The sequence below is a fragment of the Oncorhynchus mykiss genome, chromosome 3 (assembly GCF_057628025.1).
Source record: "Oncorhynchus mykiss isolate SJ-2025 chromosome 3, ASM5762802v1, whole genome shotgun sequence".
Classification (NCBI taxonomy): domain Eukaryota; kingdom Metazoa; phylum Chordata; class Actinopteri; order Salmoniformes; family Salmonidae; genus Oncorhynchus; species Oncorhynchus mykiss.
In genome coordinates this window covers 21418206-21435790 of record NC_143024.1, presented here as the reverse complement: position 1 = coordinate 21435790, position 17585 = coordinate 21418206, and the positions used below count along the sequence as shown (strand labels likewise).

Genomic DNA, 17585 nt, shown 5'->3' with positions numbered 1-17585 from the left:
GACCACACACTACAGCAAGGCAGGTACAGGGCTGGGTGTCTAGGGTAAAATACTGTTGCCCCCCTAGAACTCAAATATGAAGTTATATGCGCTGATTTTAAGTTAAGATTCAGTCCATACAGTACAAAGGTACTGAACCAGAAACAGTTGCATAAACATATGCAGACAGTCATTTCTGTAAAACACTCACAACCTTCTTGCACTGGTATCAGTCAGCCTCAAAACGTACAGTTATGTTGAGAAAAGGAACACTGAGAATATAAGTTTGAGCAGAAGAGTGAAGGACTGCAAAAATAGGCATTGAAAAAGAGAAAGGAAAATGACATGAATCAAAGAGAGGAGAGGAAAGGGAAACAGAAACAATGTTTTATTGAGAGGTCAACAGCAAATAAACAACAGTGAAGCTCGAGTACAGGATGGAGAAGGAGAGATGACCCATAGAACTAGAACTCATCTGATTATTTCTATGGATGGAACACAGATCCTCAAACAGAATGGAGAGAAGCAGGCGAGAGAACAGGAAGAGGAAACCAGACAACGTCATAGAGTTTAACAGGACAGAAGAAATAAGGGAAAGCGCATTAGAGGTTACGAGCCTGTCAGGCAGAGCGAAGTAAAACCCAGAATAAGGCTGCCATAGAAAAATGATAAAGTGGGGTGAGCATTATGCAAAGCAGAGAGAAGATGGATAGAAGCTCAACAATGAAAATAAGAAAAAATGTTTTGTTACAGTTAATTAGTTGAGAGAAGTAATGGCTCCTGAATGCTTTTTTGACAAGTGAAACTTTTTCAGAATCAGAGGTAGATTGTTAGGAAAGCAAAAACATACGTACATTTTATGCAAATTATAGTTTTCTGGTTCTAGAAGCATTTCAAAAAAGATTACTGTGCACATTAACAATACCAGTGCCATTGCTGTCTCTCATAGCTTGTGCTTTGAGTATTGATGTCGTCACATACTCCAACACACAAGCACACACACACACACACTTCAACGTCCTCAAACAGTGCGCTACATCATTGACAAAACTCATCAAAATAAGTTATTTAACTGTATAAAATGTCATTGTACTCTACAATTTGACTCTTGAAAAGTCAAAAGCTCAGACGTTGATCAAAAACGTTTTTTACAAAGGTCACCATGTAGAGAAACCAGTATTGTTGTGCCACTTGAGTTGCAGTATTTCACCATGAAGTCCAGCCAATGAAAAATAAAATGGCTCACATTCAACTCTCTCTGTTAGAATAGTGAAAGAGTAGCTTATAACCCAGGTACGGAGGCAGAAATCTTTACATTCTGAAACCCTGGAACAAATCTGTGGCACAAACAATACAGATTAAGTGTAAAATAAAGATTTTAAATAACTGTCTATACATTAGATCAGGCTCTTTATCCTATATGTATTCTCTGATAGAATAAATAGTGAATAACTACTACAGTATTTACACGTCCAGTCGGTTGGATCGGTCTCCACGTGGAGGGAGTCAGACAGGAGGTAACACAGAGCTCAGTGATGTCATAACCTGTCCTGAGTTATTGTCCTGGGACTGGCCAATCCCGGATGAGGTGGCGGGGTCACAGAACGGCTTCCAGGCTCCCATTGGGCAGCTCAGTAAGGGGTGAAGCGGTTGTATCCCCCTCTGTACAGACTGGCCTAGAAATAAGTAGAAGATATGATATATGATGGTGAATCGGTGCCCACTGGCGGGTTGAGACGGATTCCTTTTTGAGGCTCGATTAAAGTCTGGCTCGTGGCTAGAAACAATGGTCTGGACTTAGTGGGTAACATGAACACTTTAAACGTTGGAGAGGTACTGCTTATGTGTTTTAAAGAGGCTCACCATTGTTCCGACGCCGTATGTTGCCGTGGGTCCCACTGAATGGTGGTAGGGATCCGTTGCAGCAGCATAAACTCTGCCATATCTGATGGACAGACAAAACCAAACCCCAAATGAGAAAACATACTAAACCAGCATGGTCTCATTGACTAGACGTAACATAGTAAACACAAATCCGGGACACTCAAATTAGTATGATATGTTACGTTTGGTACGGTTATATAAGACAGAAGGTTACTTAAGGCAAAAAGGAAAGGAGGTGGTTCTGAGTGGCTGGGTGGGCGGTTCTGAGTGGCTGGGTGGGCGGTTCTGAGTGGCTGGGTGGGCGGTTCTGAGTGGCTGGGTGGGCGGTTCTGAGTGGCTGGGTGGGTGGTTCAGAGTGGCTGGGTGGGTGGTTCAGAGTGGCTGGGTGGGCGGTTCTGAGTGGCTGGGTGGGTGGTGCAGAGTGGCTGGGTGGGTGGTTCTGAGTGGCTGGGTGGGTGGTTCTGAGTGGCTGGGTGGGTGGTTCAGAGTGGCTGGGTGGGTGGTTCAGAGTGGCTGGGTGGGTGGTTCAGAGTGGCTGGGTGGGTGGTTCAGAGTGGCTGGGTGGGTGGTTCTGAGTGGCTGGGTGGGCGGTTCAGAGTGGCTGGGTGGGCGGTTCTGAGTGGCTGGGTGGGTGGTGCAGAGTGGCTGGGTGGGTGGTTCAGAGTGGCTGGGTGGGTGGTTCTGAGTGGCTGGGTGGGCGGTTCTGAGTGGCTGGGTGGGCGGTTCAGAGTGGCTGGGTGGGCGGTTCTGAGTGGCTGGGTGGGCGGTTCTGAGTGGCTGGGTGGGCGTTTAACGCAAACGTCATGTTCGAATTTCGTTAAGGACAACTTTGGCATTTTAGCTAGAAACTTTGCAACTACTTACTACTTTGTAACTACTTTGTAACTACTTTGCATGTTAGCTAACTCTTCCCCTAACCCTTTAACATAACTCCTAAACCCTAACCTTAACCCTAGCCTTAACCCCTAGCCAATGTTAGCGACCTAGGTAACGTTAGCCACAACAAATTGGAATTCGTATCATACGTATTGCATATTGTACGAATTGTTGCCATTCGTAACATATCATACGAAATGGATGATGAACATCCATAAATGAATACATATAGTGGGGCAAAAAAGTATTTAGTCAGCCACCAATTGTGCAAGTTCTCCCACTTAAAAAGATGAGAGAGGCCTGTAATTTTCATCATAGGTGCACTTCAAAAAAAATCCAGAAAATCACATTGTAGGATTTTTAATTAATTTAATTGCAAATTATGGTGGAAAATAAGTATTTGGTCACCTACAAACAAGCAAGATTTCTGGCTCTCACAGACCTGTAAGAGGCTCTTTAAGAGGCTCCTCTGTCCTCCACTCATTACCTGTATTAATGGCACCTGTTTGAACTTGTTATCAGTATAAAAGACACCTGTCCACAACCTCAAACAGTCACACTCCAAACTCCACTATGGCCAAGACCAAAGAGCTGTCAAAGGACACCAGAAACAAAATTGTAGACCTGCACCAGGCTGGGAAGACTGAATCTGCAATAGGTAAGCAGCTTGGTTTGAAGAAATCAACTGTGGGAGCAATTATTAGGAACTGAAAGACATACAAGACCACTGATAATCTCCCTCAATCTGGGGCTCAACGCAAGATCTCACCCCGTGGGGTCAAAATGATCACAAAAATCCCAGAACCACACAGGGGGACCTAGTGAATGACCTGCAGAGAGCTGGGACCAAAGTAACAAAGCCTACCATCAGTAACACACTACGCCACCAGGGACTCAAATCCTGCAGTGCCAGACGTGTCCCCCTGCTTAAGCCAGTACATGTCCAGGCCCGTCTGAAGTTTGCTAGAGAGCATTTGGATGATCCAGAAGAAGATTGGGAGAATGTCATATGGTCAGATGAAACCAAAATATAACTTTTTGGTAAAAACTCAACTCGTCGTGTTTGGAGGACAAAGAATGCTGAGTTGCATCCAAAGAACACCATACCTACTGTGAAGCATGGGGGTGGAAACATCATGCTTTGGGGCTGTTTTTCTGCAAAGGGACCAGAACGACTGATCCGTGTAAAGGAAAGAATGAATGGGGCCATGTATCGTGAGATTTTGAGTGAAAACCTCCTTCCATCAGCAAGGGCATTGAAGATGAAACGTGGCTGAGTCTTTCAGCATGACAATGATCCCAAACACACCGCCCGGGCAACGAAGGAGTGGCTTCGAAAGAAGCATTTCAAGGTCCTGGAGTGGCCCAGCCAATCTCCAGATCTCAACCCCATAGAAAATCTTTGGAGGGAGTTGAAAGTCCGTGTTTCCCAGCAACAGCCCCAAAACATCACTGCTCTAGAGGAAATCTGCATGGAGGAATGGGTCAAAATACCAGCAACAGTGTGTGAAAACCTTGTGAAGACTTACAGAAAATGTTTGACCTCTGTCATTGCCAACAAAGGGTATATAACAAAGTATTGAGATAAACTTTTGTTATTGACCAAATACTTATTTTACACCATCATTTGCAAATAAATTCATTAAAAATCCTACAATGTGATTTTCTGGGGAAAAAAAATCTCATTTTGTCTGTCATATGATGAAAATTACAGGCCTCTATCATCTTTTTAAGTGGGAGAACTTGCACAATTGGTGGCTGACTAACTACTTTTTTGCCCCACTGTACCATACCAAACGTATCATTCTAATTTGAGTGTCTTGGATTTTCGTTCACTATGTCCGTCCAGGTTACTAAACAGGTGTGCTAGTACTGTGTTAGAACAAAAAGTGAGGCTCCATAGACCAGACTTGAAGACCACAGAACCTCAACATTAGAGTGCTGCTTATCTCATGTTCTAAGTCCCCATTTGAAGGAAAAAGTCCTTGAAATCCTCATACAAACAGAGTCACATTGTCAGTCATTGGGCGCTGCTGCTCACCCATCACTGTATGTTGCTGTGGCAGCGGATGGTGATTGGGCAACTCTGTACGCTGCAGGATACCCGCCCTGATAGGAAAAAAGACATTCAGAGACAAGATAAACTTTTAGCTAAACACAAGGTAGACTGCCTGAAATAAGCTGAAATCAGAAGAAAAATGTCCACTTACATAGACTTCAGCTCCATATAATCCATCTTGGTACAGCACACTGAAAGGAGACATTCTATCATTCACACATTAAACAGTGAAAATTAAATCATTTACTTACACAATGGAAATGGTTATTCATTTTTAAAATAGATTTATTGAAGATAGAAATGATCTTACCCAGGGTAGGCGGGCATGGCAGTGGGTCCGGCTGCAGCAGCTGAGCGAATTGTGTTGTAGACAGCCCGGCCCCGCCCACGCAGTGGTGAGCCCCGATAGGCCAGGGTGGGAGCAGCTACGGGGTAGGGGAAACTGGCAACTGAGGAGAGAGAGAAAGAGAGAGAGAGCTTACAGTACCCACTAGGATATGTACTGTAGCCACCCTGCCTTTAGAAGCAGGTTTATTGACTCCCCCAAGGGACCATGCTTTCTTGGAGCCATCGATAAGAGAGGTTGAGTATCACAGGTGGGATCTGAACCCGGGTCTCCTGCTCGGGAAACCCACGTCTTAACCATTAGACCTAAATAGTATTCCTCCTTGGTGATGAGGTAGCAAGGCCTCATCACAAGAGTCTGACTGACCTCCGCTACAAGGGGTCATGAATTCCGATTGGGTTTGATAGGGATACAGTACTAGAACATATATGACAAGGACAAACTAATATTGAAATAATCAAACTCACCCGAAAACTCACATTGAAACTCACCGGTGTAGAGTTCAGGTGCATACATCGCTCCCATGACAGGGTTGATCTTCCATCCGGGGGCTACGAAGAGAGAGAGAGAGAGAGAGCCAGAGAGTGAGAGCAAGAGAGAAGTTAAGAGAGAGAAAGAGAGAGAGAGAGAGAGAGAGAGAGAGAGAGAGAGAGAAAGAGAGAAAGGGAGAGAGATGTTGAGAGAAGGAGAAAGAGGTTAAACAACAAGTAAAGGAAGAAAGAGACAGTGGAGATCATGGAGAATAAAGGGAAAACACAGACACCGTTCAGAAGTACAGAGTGCATGTCCACATCTCCCACATGCCACGGAAAGAGGTATCTTACCTGAAACCTCACCATTCACAAGTGGTGTTTGGGGTTTCTTGGTGACTATTCTGGCTGTAGCATTGTTCACCTGCACAGACAGAGGGTACAATTTCTTAGAAAGACAGACAGATAAACAGATATTCAAGATAGACATACTATAGATAGTTATTCCTCACCTCAACCTTCCTCCCCTCAACGATCGTTCCGTTCAGTTTTTCCCTCGCTCGGTCTGCCTCCATTGCGCTCTCAAAGGTCACGAACCCAAAACCCTGAGAGACGGAAGGAGAAACATTTCTGATTGTCCAACTTGTCATTGTCTTGGTAAGGCAAAAAACAATAGGGCAACCAGGTTTCATTTGTTCAGTTTGTCATTTCTGATATTGAGTGGTCTCTCACCTTTGACCCTCTCTCATTAAAGATAATCTCCACATCCAGGATCTTGCCAAATTGCTGAAAGACAAAACCAGATCACAATCTTGTCCACAGGTTATCATTGAGGTTATAAGAGATGACAATGTTTCGTAGGATGACTTCATGTCTTGTGGATAATAAACCTGGACATAACCATTGGTTGTGTCTCTCACCCCAAACATCTGTCTGAGGTCCGGGTCTCTGAAGCGGAAGGGGATGTTGGAAACGTGGAGACGCTTGGGCTGGGCCTTGCCTGACCCCTCCTCATCGCTACCACTTCCTGCTCCGCCCCCTGATGACACTGACACGCTCAGAGCCTGGGAGTCAGAGGTCACCGGAACCAGGGCATCGTCCTGGGTGAGAGAAGAGGAGGAGGAGAGGAAGAGAGGAAGAAGAAAAGGACAAAAAGAAAGAATAGAGGAGATGAGGAGGAAAGAAAGGAAGTAAAGGAAAGAGAGGAGTGAAGGAAGAAGAGGAGAAAGAGAATAGACAGAGGAAGAGCAGGAGACAAAGAAAAAGAAGGTGGAAAGGATGGGGAGAGGAGGAGGATAGAAGGACAGAGAGCAGGAGAAGAAGAAAAAGGAGGAAAGGATGAGGAGAGGAGGAGGATAGAAGGACAGAGAGCAGGAGAAGAAGAAAAAGGAGGAAAGGATGAGGAGAGGAGGAGGATAGAAGGACAGAGAGCAGGAGAAGAAGGAAAGGATGAGGAGAGGAGGAGGATAGAAGGACAGAGAGCAGGAGAAGAAGGAAAAGAAGGAGGAAAGGATGAGGAGAGGAGGAGGATAGAAGGACAGAGAGCAGGAGAAGAAGGAAAGGATGAGGAGAGGAGGAGGATAGAAGGACAGAGAGCAGGAGAAGAAGAAAAATAAGGAGGAAAGGATGAGGAGAGGAGGACAGAGAGCAGGAGAAGAATGAAAGGATGAGGAGAGGAGGAGGATAGAAGGACAGAGAGCAGGAGAAGAAGGAAAGGATGAGGAGAGGAGGAGGATAGAAGGACAGAGAGCAGGAGAAGAAGGAAAAGAAGGAGGAAAGGATGAGGAGAGGAGGAGGATAGAAGGACAGAGAGCAGGAGAAGAAGGAAAAGAAGGAGGAAAGGATGAGGAGAGGAGGAGGATAGAAGGACAGAGAGCAGGAGAAGGATATAAAAAAGGTTTCAAGGGAAAGGCAGAGAAAGAAGGGGGGAGATTACAGAGGAAACTAAGGACATGTTGCCAATTGGTCCATGCACTTGTACACCTCTGAATAGACAACTAATTTACAATTTAGTAAAAGGATTCTGAGATAAAAACAGATTTTTTCCACAAAATGTTTCTTTAAAATCTATCAAAACAGTTCACATGTTCTGGTATAGTGTCCCATTACAGAGGCATCGCATTGGATTGGAAAAATGGTGATAATTTTAATTTAATCAAGTGATCACAACTCAGTCCAAATAAGCATTCAGCACCCAGTGATCCTTCTCAGGCAGGAGTGAGGAGGCGTGAACAGTACCTAATTTTAGTGAGGCGTTTAAATACATGCCCGTTAGAAAATTAAAAAAAATATGTAGAGCAGAGGAGGCTGGTGGAAGGAGCTATAGAAGGATGGGCTCAATGTAATGGCTGGAATGGAATGCATGGAACGGAGTCAAATAAGTTGTTTCCATGTGTTTGATGTGTTTGGTACCATTTCATCAATTCCAGTCCAGCCATTACAATGAGCCCGTCCTCCTATAGCTGCTGCCACCAGCCTCCTCTGCTGTACACTAACTAAATATTAGGCTACATAGTCATGTTGATTCAGTTATAACAACCAGCCACTACTGAAAGTAACAGCTTCCCCAACAGAAATACTTTGGAGGAACTGTAACTAAATACAATATCATACTGAACATAATTGTGATGAATTATACTTAGAAATTCATAATAACTAGGTAGTTCAGGTGACATAGATTATATAGACACATAAACAGTAAGCCTGCAGGAATACATTTTCATAATATAATCTCATTAAAATGCCCCCATGCAAAACCATACAGGATATAGTAATGTGCTTCAAAACCAAAACATCCACTATCCCAAAATGCACCACGATGCCAGTGTCTGTCTGTTGGTCCTCCAAAAACCAAGGGATTATATGAGTCCAAACAAGAAAATTAAGATGAAAAAAAATATAACACCAAAAAAATGAGTGAGCGAGAGCAGTGGGGGAGATAGGAGAGAGGGAGATAGCAGTGGGGGAGAGAGGGAGATAGCAGTGGGGGAGATAGGAGAGAGGGAGATAGCAGTGGGGGAGATAGGAGAGAGGGAGATAGCAGTGGGGGAGATAGGAGAGAGGGAGATAGCAGTGGGGGAGATAGGAGAGAGGGAGAGAGCAGTGGGTGAGATAGGAGAGAGGGAGAGAGCAGTGGGTGAGATAGGAGAGAGGGAGAGAGCAGTGGGTGAGATAGGAGAGAGGGAGAGAGCAGTGGGGGAGATAGGAGAGAGGGAGAGAGCAGTGGGGGAGATAGGAGAGAGGGAGATAGCAGTGGGGGAGATAGGAGAGAGGGAGAGAGCAGTGGGGGAGATAGGAGAGAGGGAGATAGCAGTGGGTGAGATAGGAGAGAGGGAGAGAGCAGTGGGGGAGATAGGAGAGAGGGAGAGAGCAGTGGGGGAGATAGGAGAGAGGGAGATAGCAGTGGGGGAGATAGGAGAGAGGGAGATAGCAGTGGGGGAGATAGGAGAGAGGGAGATAGCAGTGGGGGAGATAGGAGAGAGGGAGATAGCAGTGAGGGAGATAGGAGAGAGGGAGATAGCAGTGGGGGAGAGAGGGAGATAGCAGTGGGGGAGATAGGAGAGAGGGAGATAGCAGTGGGGAGATAGGAGAGAGGGAGATAGCAGTGGGGGAGATAGGAGAGAGGGAGATAGCAGTGGGGAGATAGGAGAGAGGGAGATAGCAGTGGGGGAGATAGGAGAGAGGGAGAGAGCAGTGGGGGAGATAGGAGAGAGGGAGAGAGCAGTGGGGGAGATAGGAGAGAGGGAGAGAGCAGTGGGTGAGATAGGAGAGAGGGAGATAGCAGTGGGGAGATAGGAGAGAGGGAGATAGCAGTGGGGGAGATAGGAGAGAGGGAGAGAGCAGTGGGGGAGATAGGAGAGAGGGAGAGAGCAGTGGGGGAGATAGGAGAGAGGGAGATAGCAGTGGGGGAGATAGGAGAGAGGGAGATAGCAGTGGGGGAGAGAGGGAGATAGCAGTGGGGGAGATAGGAGAGAGGGAGATAGCAGTGGGGAGATAGGAGAGAGGGAGATAGCAGTGGGGGAGATAGGAGAGAGGGAGATAGCAGTGGGGAGATAGGAGAGAGGGAGATAGCAGTGGGGGAGATAGGAGAGAGGGAGAGAGCAGTGGGGGAGATAGGAGAGAGGGAGAGAGCAGTGGGTGAGATAGGAGAGAGGGAGAGAGCAGTGGGTGAGATAGGAGAGAGGGAGAGAGCAGTGGGTGAGATAGGAGAGAGGGAGAGAGCAGTGGGGGAGATAGGAGAGAGGGAGAGAGCAGTGGGGGAGATAGGAGAGAGGGAGAGAGCAGTGGGGGAGATAGGAGAGAGGGAGAGAGCAGTGGGGGAGATAGGAGAGAGGGAGAGAGCAGTGGGGGAGATAGGAGAGAGGGAGATAGCAGTGGGGGAGATAGGAGAGAGGGAGATAGCAGTGGGTGAGATAGGAGAGAGGGAGAGAGCAGTGGGTGAGATAGGAGAGAGGGAGAGAGCAGTGGGTGAGATAGGAGAGAGGGAGAGAGCAGTGGGGGAGATAGGAGAGAGGGAGAGAGCAGTGGGGGAGATAGGAGAGAGGGAGAGAGCAGTGGGGGAGATAGGAGAGAGGGAGAGAGCAGTGGGGGAGATAGGAGAGAGGGAGAGAGCAGTGGGGGAGATAGGAGAGAGGGAGATAGCAGTGGGGGAGATAGGAGAGAGGGAGATAGCAGTGGGGGAGATAGGAGAGAGGGAGAGAGCAGTGGGGGAGATAGGAGAGAGGGAGATAGCAGTGGGGGAGATAGGAGAGAGGGAGCAGAGTGCAATGTGAAAGGAAGAATAAAATAGCAAAGAAAACAATGGCAAAAGTGAAAAATATCTTTAAATTGAAAATCAAGGTGAATGCAGGCTTGAAAGAAGTCAGATAAATATTAATGCAAATCAAAATACAGATCCTAATATGCAGAAATGAAAACACAGATATTATTAGCATTATAATATAGGAAGGCTGATAGAAAGAGATGTGCACAATGTCCTCAGAGCAACGATAAATAATAAATTAAACAAAAAGATAAAGTGAACAAGGCAGGAACTTGCGCAAAAAGCTTGGGGTTGGGGTGAGGAGTGGGAGCTGGGAGGCATAGTGCCGGGCAGGGTCAAAGTTGAATGTTCTAAATGTCAGTTTGGGGTCACGGTGCTGCTTTTTTCTGCCAAAGGTTAAAGATCATTACTCAAGATTCCGAGGGGGCATGTATTAATAAGTGGGGTAGAAACGGAGGGAGAGGGATAGAGAGACACATTCAGGCAGAGAGAGAGAGAGAGAGAGAGAGAGAGAGAGAGAGAGAGAGAGAGAGAGAGAGAGAGAGAGAGAGAGAGAGAGAGAGAGAGAGAGAGAGAGAGAGAGAGAGAGAGAGAGAGAGAGAGAGAGAGAGAGAGAGAGAGAGAGAGAGAGAGAAAGATTCACACAAACACATACAGTACATACAGGCTACTGCTATGTTGTTATATACTGGCTTCCCATGGCAGCATGGTTCACACAAACACCACCTCCTCATCATCCTCACACACACACCAGAAACATGGGAAGTGGGACAGTGAAGAGAGGGGAGGGGGGAGTGGAAGAAAGGGGTGGGTGGGTTGGGTTGGATGTTGGTGTCATGTCACGATGCAAAATTGATTTCTGAACCTGGACGATATTTCGGAGGGGGAGGGGTCACCCGTTCGGCCTCCCCTGTTGACCCCACCTCCATGATGTATGGCGGCGTCTCAACTTTCCCCGAAAATCAGGACGGACCTTGTAAGTCAGGGGCTCTAGTGATGGAATATATAAATGTGGCCATAAAAGTCAGTTATGACATCAGAAAGAGCTGCTGAGGCAGGGAAAAGGACTTCACAGTCACAATGCATTGACCTTGATTCACCATTCACCTCTGTCTTTGTCTACAGTAATAACCTACAGTATATAAAGCCTACCAGGACACTGGACATAAACATACATGTACATGTTTTCCTCATTATAAGTTCAGAAACTAGGCCTTGTTCCTAATGAAATTACATAAGATCCCATCAAATACATGTCATTTTGTGCTGTAGACTATATGAAAATAAATAGTAGGAAATATTACATTGAACCCTGATAACTTACCTAATAACATGCCATACAATATACCAAAATACATTTAAATTATAATCCTACATTTAAATACTGTGTTGTTCCATTCTCCAGTGTTTTTAACTTCTCCTTTCTCAACTTTCTTTACCCCGACCCCCTACCAGTAACCCGGTGCATGATCTTACACAGACATACTGCATGTTAACGGCTTCGGGGTTACCTGCTCTATTTCCAGATAAATGGGAGAGGGAAAGAGAGAGAGAGAGATGGGGGGGATTCACTTTCAAAAATGAATCTCCTCTCAGCTGCCCCTATCTGCTCTGCTGGGTGCCAGAGGAGATTCCCCTACATGGGCACAGGAGTGGAGTTGGGGAGCTAAACATAGAAGTAGCAGGGTCCTCTGTGTGTGTGTGTTCCATGTTACTGACAAAGAATTTCCTCAAACTTTGTATGACATGTTGATTAGAATAAAATCCCCTCATAGAAATAGGTTACAAACAACATGTGATTCCCCCATATACACATACAGTAGCTACATATCTTGATTACAAAGTATCTCTGTCTCTCTATCTTTCCTGGACACTACTTCTATAGTCCCACACCTCCAGTCTATCATGTTGTTCTTACCGTGCTAATGGCTGCCAGAGTGTCAGCCCCTTCGTGTTGCGGGCCCTGATAGACTCTGAGCTGGTGATGCTCCTGGTACTCTGAGTTGGGGTGGGCGGAACTATAGTCTAGAGGAGGAAGTCTGCCTGCAGGTGTGGGAGGAGCTTGTCCTGGTGGAGGGTATGAGGGAGGCTGGGCATAGACCTGGGGGAGGGTGGGGTCACCACTGCCGGGGCAGGCCTCCTGCCCAGGGCCTCCCTGGGATTGAATGAGAGAAGAGAATCAGTCAATAATCAATCAAAATAACATTGTCATAGTATCTATCCAACCTAGCTGTAGGATAAACCATATTGAAATTGTAATAGTGAGTGTGACTCTTGTTATAAGAAAAAAATATATATAATACTATCACCACATATTCATTAATTACATTAAAAATAGATAGATTCACAGCATACATTCATTGACAATGTGTGACTGCCCATAGAATCATCTCTAATGTAAGCACAAAGACATCAGGCTTCATAAAAGTCATTTTCTCTGAGTTTTTGAGTCTAAAATATCACCTGGGAAATGTCTAATGGTTGAGTGGTGCTGGGCAGTTTAGATATGCACAGCTGGTACAAAACTAGAGGACCTTAAGAAAGATCCACACTACAGACTCATACCTGCAGTACAGCTCACTATGATATGTATACTATTCCTTTTGAGTATTCATTCAGGATTCAGCCTCCTTTGGAAAAGAGTATCTGGCAAATATCCAATACTTTACCACTTATGCCGAAACAGTGCACCTGCAAACACTTAATTGTAATGAAATATCAACTCCGCACGAAACTGATCCCAGACTAATACCTTCAACATCATCATCATCATCTAATCAATGTACCAAATCCATTCCAATCCATTGTTTCTTCAATGTACCAAAAATAAACAGCAAGAAAGCAGAGTTCACACAGTGACGTGACCAATTGTCACACAATGAAAAGTGATAGTGGTGACACAGACACAACAGGAGAATAGATGATTGTCTTACCCCGTCACTGCATATCTGATTCTCTGGTACATTGTCCAACAACTGCCACATGTTTTAATGACGGCTTCCACCCGCCCACTACACCATAAGTTCTACTTAACCACCAATCACATGACAGGAGTTCTGGGAGCAGGGGGAGCTGGAGTGGCTATGCCAGCTGTGGTCATTTGTACCTGTCAATAACTTTTAACCGCCTCCCCCTCCTCACAGAAACACACTAAAAACTTAGGAGAGCTACACAAAAATGTGTAATTTCTACATTAAAAGCTAATACTGTAGCCGTACTTCAACTTGCCCACTAAAAGGCCACCTCTAAGAATACTATCCTTATTATTACCCTGTAATTGCTGATGTATTGGCTTTTAAATATTCCTATGCCTTGTAAATATTCATATCATTCCAATACCTTCTATTTGACCAGACTCTTTGAAGAGACAAAAGCAGGCAGGAAACATTTGGGTAGTTTTATATCTTTCACATTAAAGCACATTAATAAACCCTTATATCTCTACTCTGAAACTGACCAGAGGTCAACCAGAAGATTGGCAGCGCCATTAGTAGATTTTTATGTTGTCCTTTACAGTTGTAAACATAGTAAGTGTCACAAGGTCTAAAGGCCTATATGTCAGACTGGCTGTAATTTAATACAAATTCATGTTGTTCTCTCCAACCTCTTCTCCTCCTCCTCCCCCTCTCTCTCTATCTGTCCATCAGCTGTTGCACTCATCGGATGGGGTGAGATAGGACTGATGGTGAAATTGAAGAGGGCGAAGTGGAGGAAGGTATGAAAGCTGATCTGATCATTTAAACCTTGTACGATCAGCTGATTCTGATACGCAGGGAGAGTGTCCTACATTCTCATAGGTCTAAGAAGACAGTGTGGCTACTGCAGGTAAAACCACAGCATCAAAGGTCTTACTATACTAAGATATGAACTAACACTCACACTTGTCTTTTCCTACTAGCACTGACTTTGCTGATAACTTCATTTATTGAGGATCAACGTAGTTGCTATGACAGTGATGTGCGGTTGTCCCACCTTGCTATCTTAAGATGAATGAACTCACTAAGTCACTCTGGATAAGAGCATCTGCTAAATGACTAACATGTAAATGTAATGTTAAATATAAGATATACTATCTTAGTTCACTAGGAGTGGAAAAGGAACACCTTGTCTGTGTAGGTCTCAGATTCTTCCTATCAAACATCAGGGGTTTCAGTACAAAGTACACGATTTCTCTTGACAGACCACACAGGTGTTCCTCCTATACCTCTGAATTCTTACTTTAGAAATTCCACCGGGAGATGGTCAGGAGTGAGACTGATACCATCTTGAATGTATTAGGTCTCTAGAATAGATTTACAGGCATATCATTTACAAGGTTAGTCATTTAGCACATCATCTTACATATAGTGCTTTCAAATGGGCCAAAACAACAACCATGTAAAAAATCAGAGTAAAACCTTTAAAGATAACATGTTTTTACATGTACTACTCTGCATCCTGTCTAGTGATATTGGAAGGCATGTGTGTTGTATATCTGGGTTTATTCCAGGGTTGACGCATAATCATTCAGAAACTGTCCTTTCAGCTTTCACATGGCAGATCCTGGCAATCAGTACACACAGTAACTATGTTAGAGGACATGTCAACACCGACACACATGCCTGTATTGTGTCCCCCCCCTGCCCCACCTCACCCCCCAATATCTGACCTTCCCAAGCTCACACCATACATGGAGAGTGTCTGACAGGGGGAGATAATAGAATCTATTTGATACTAACACTGGCCACCTTCACACACTCTCTCTCTCTCTCTCTTTGTCTCCCACTCCCAGTACAGTATTACATTGTCAGCAAACAAACATTATACACAGCCATGTGTCTCAACTTTATTTTTGATTGCCATTTGTTCCCCTCTGTCCTTCCTCCCCCTATTCAGCTGTCAGGTCTTAGGGTCAAAGGTCACCGGCTCTGAGACAGGTGGTTGCTGGGACAGCTGCTGGAGGATTTACACTCCGGAGATGACAGGAAACTGCTGATGTGCCCTTTAAAAGGGCTCATAAAGCAGGGGATACAAACGCACAGACAAAAACACTCACACACCCTATGGTCTACTCTATTCAGTATGTTTACACTGAGTGTACAAAACATCTTTCCATGACACAGACTGACCAGGTGAATCCAGGCGAAAGCTATGCTACCTTATTGATGTCACCTGTTAAAACCACTTAAGTCAGTGTAAATGAAGGGGAGAAGACAGATTAAAGAAGGATTTGTAAGCCTTGGGACAACTGAGACATGGATTGTGTCAGTGTGCCATTCAGAGGGTAAATGACAAGACAAAATATTTAATAACGGGGTATGGTAGTAGGTGCCAGGCGCACAGGTTTGAGTGGGTCAAGAACCGCAAGGCTGCTGGATTTCACGCTCAACAGTTTCCCATGTGTATCAGGAATGGTCGACCACCCAAAACACATCCAGTCAATTTGGCACAACTGTGGGAAGCACTGGAGACAACATGGGCCAACATCCCTGTGGAATGCTTTTGACACCTTGTAGAGTCCATGCCCCAACAAATTGAGGTTGTTCTGAGGGCAAAATGGGTGCAACTCAATATTAGGAAGGTGTTACTAATGATTTGTACACTTAGTGTATATTACATACAGTACAGTAATATGGAACAGGTAATATGATTATAAACACAGATCGTCAGACATTTTACTCCGCTGGTATGTTCTGATCATAGCACAGTACACTGGTCCTCATCCCCTACTTAGGCTACACACTATCAGGATATCAGTGTCCCCCTTATCTGCATGACATGGGAGCCTTCTCTCTCTGTGTTAATCTACTTTTCAAGGAACAGGCTAAAAATACAGGGGCTGTGACACAGAGAGACAAGGAAGACAGATTCCAGACACACATCATATCTGTGCTGGCATTCACCAACGGGTCATCAGGGACTCACTGGACACACACACACACACACACACACACACACACACACACACACAATAACAAAACCACCTGCTGGCACCACTGAGACCTGCAGATTAAATATAACTGCCAGTGTGTCATTGCAATTAAAACAAATGGGTTTGGCCCTATCAACAGTATTTAGGCCTAGATGCAGCTGTTTGCAATCTCATGACACAAATCTACACTGGCAACCAGTTGCTGTGAACTACTCTGAACTAAACATTTTGAAATCTAGTTCAATAAACCACTGCTATCATCATCATCATCATGACAAACACAAACAGTATCATTTATAATGTGTAATACTGGGCCTGAATACATTTAATCTGAATGTGATTCAGCATATCCAGTGACTCAAAACCAAACTATCTCAATGACGCTTGAGATGAGAGCCATGTATACAGAATTCAATGGGGACCCATGTTCACACCAACAGCTATGCAGGATAGTTTGCTGATCTCTGTATGTGGCTCTGGGTCTACTGACAGAGTACCAAGAAAGACATCCAATGCTACACACCCGGCCTAAAACATGGTAGGAACAAGGAGAGAGACAGAGGTAGATTACCTGTACTAGGCTGGGGTAACATTGGGCACCCTGGGGATAGACGGGCAGTCCGTAAGGCTGAAGAATCATTGTAGGAGAAGAGAGCATGGTGCATAGCCCGAAAACCACCAGGACAGAGGGAACGGTGGGGAGATGGGAGGACAAGAGAGGGTGAAGGGGGAAAGGGAGAGAATGGTATGCTCAGAGGAGATGAAAAAAACAAGGTAGGAAAATCTAAGAAGAGAGAGTAGAATCCAAGTGATGAAAACACAGAAGGTCCAAGTGAATGAGAGGAAGAGCTGTAAAGTCAGAAGGATAACTGTCTACAGTCAACCTCTCAGCTTTAAAAAATAAAAACAAACTCCCTAAACTAAGAAACAGTCAACCTGTCTAGGTAGGAAGACAGGATATGGCAGAGAAGTTAGAAAGAACACTGCTGTGTGTCTGTCAGCCTGTCAGTTGGTCGGCCTGACAGACAGAAACACATGTAAAGGGTCCCGTTTCAGGGTATTATAAATAGTCCCTGTCTCTCTTTCTCTCTCTCTCTCTCTCTCTCTCTCTCTCTCTCTCTCTGCCACCTCCACCCGCTCTCTCTCAATCGGTCAATTAGCTACTACTAGGTACCATATGCACGCTCTTCTGTTGTGAGTGCACATGCAACATGTCGTTTGAGTGGGTGTGGTGGTTAGTAGGCTATCACTTTTCTAAAAGCATTAGCTACCCTTACAAAAAAAATGAATGAATCAAC

At 45.0% G+C, this 17585-nt stretch overlaps 1 protein-coding gene across 20 annotated transcripts; it reads right to left on the bottom strand.

Annotated features, from left to right (window-relative positions):
• Nucleotides 1–355: 355 nt before the first annotated feature.
• Nucleotides 356–17507, bottom strand: LOC110508764 (RNA binding protein fox-1 homolog 1-like). Of its 20 annotated transcripts, none has more exons than XM_090224734.1 (13): nucleotides 16859–17507; nucleotides 12295–12531; nucleotides 11242–11366; nucleotides 6535–6714; nucleotides 6347–6400; nucleotides 6127–6219; nucleotides 5969–6038; nucleotides 5624–5695; nucleotides 5109–5247; nucleotides 4950–4989; nucleotides 4781–4848; nucleotides 1843–1924; nucleotides 356–1655 (listed from the first exon to the last, which is right to left on the bottom strand). In XM_090224734.1, the coding sequence occupies exons 4-13, from the start codon at nucleotides 6541–6543 to the stop codon at nucleotides 1611–1613; spliced, it is 672 nt and encodes a 223-aa protein (XP_090080860.1). In that variant the 5' UTR covers nucleotides 6544–6714; nucleotides 11242–11366; nucleotides 12295–12531; nucleotides 16859–17507; the 3' UTR covers nucleotides 356–1610. The 20 variants fall into 20 exon arrangements, with proteins under 20 accessions (XP_090080860.1, XP_090080862.1, XP_090080842.1 ...); XM_090224736.1 differs by having other exon boundaries at nucleotides 5636–5695; nucleotides 16859–17464; XM_090224716.1 differs by having other exon boundaries at nucleotides 4950–5004; nucleotides 16859–17326.
• Nucleotides 17508–17585: the final 78 nt, after the last annotated feature.

Excerpts from the sequence above, each read along its gene's own strand:
- LOC110508764 (XM_036968384.2), bottom strand. The coding sequence starts at position 16,945 with ATGCTCTCTTCTCCTACAATGATTCTTCAGCCTTACGGACTGCCCGTC. Across the intron at positions 6,039-6,126 it reads TTGAGGGGAGGAAGGTTGAG|GTGAACAATGCTACAGCCAG; the intron begins GTGAGGAATAAC and ends CTGTCTGTGCAG. Across the intron at positions 5,005-5,108 it reads GCCATGCCCGCCTACCCTGG|AATGTCTCCTTTCAGTGTGC; the intron begins GTAAGATCATTT and ends TGTGAATGATAG.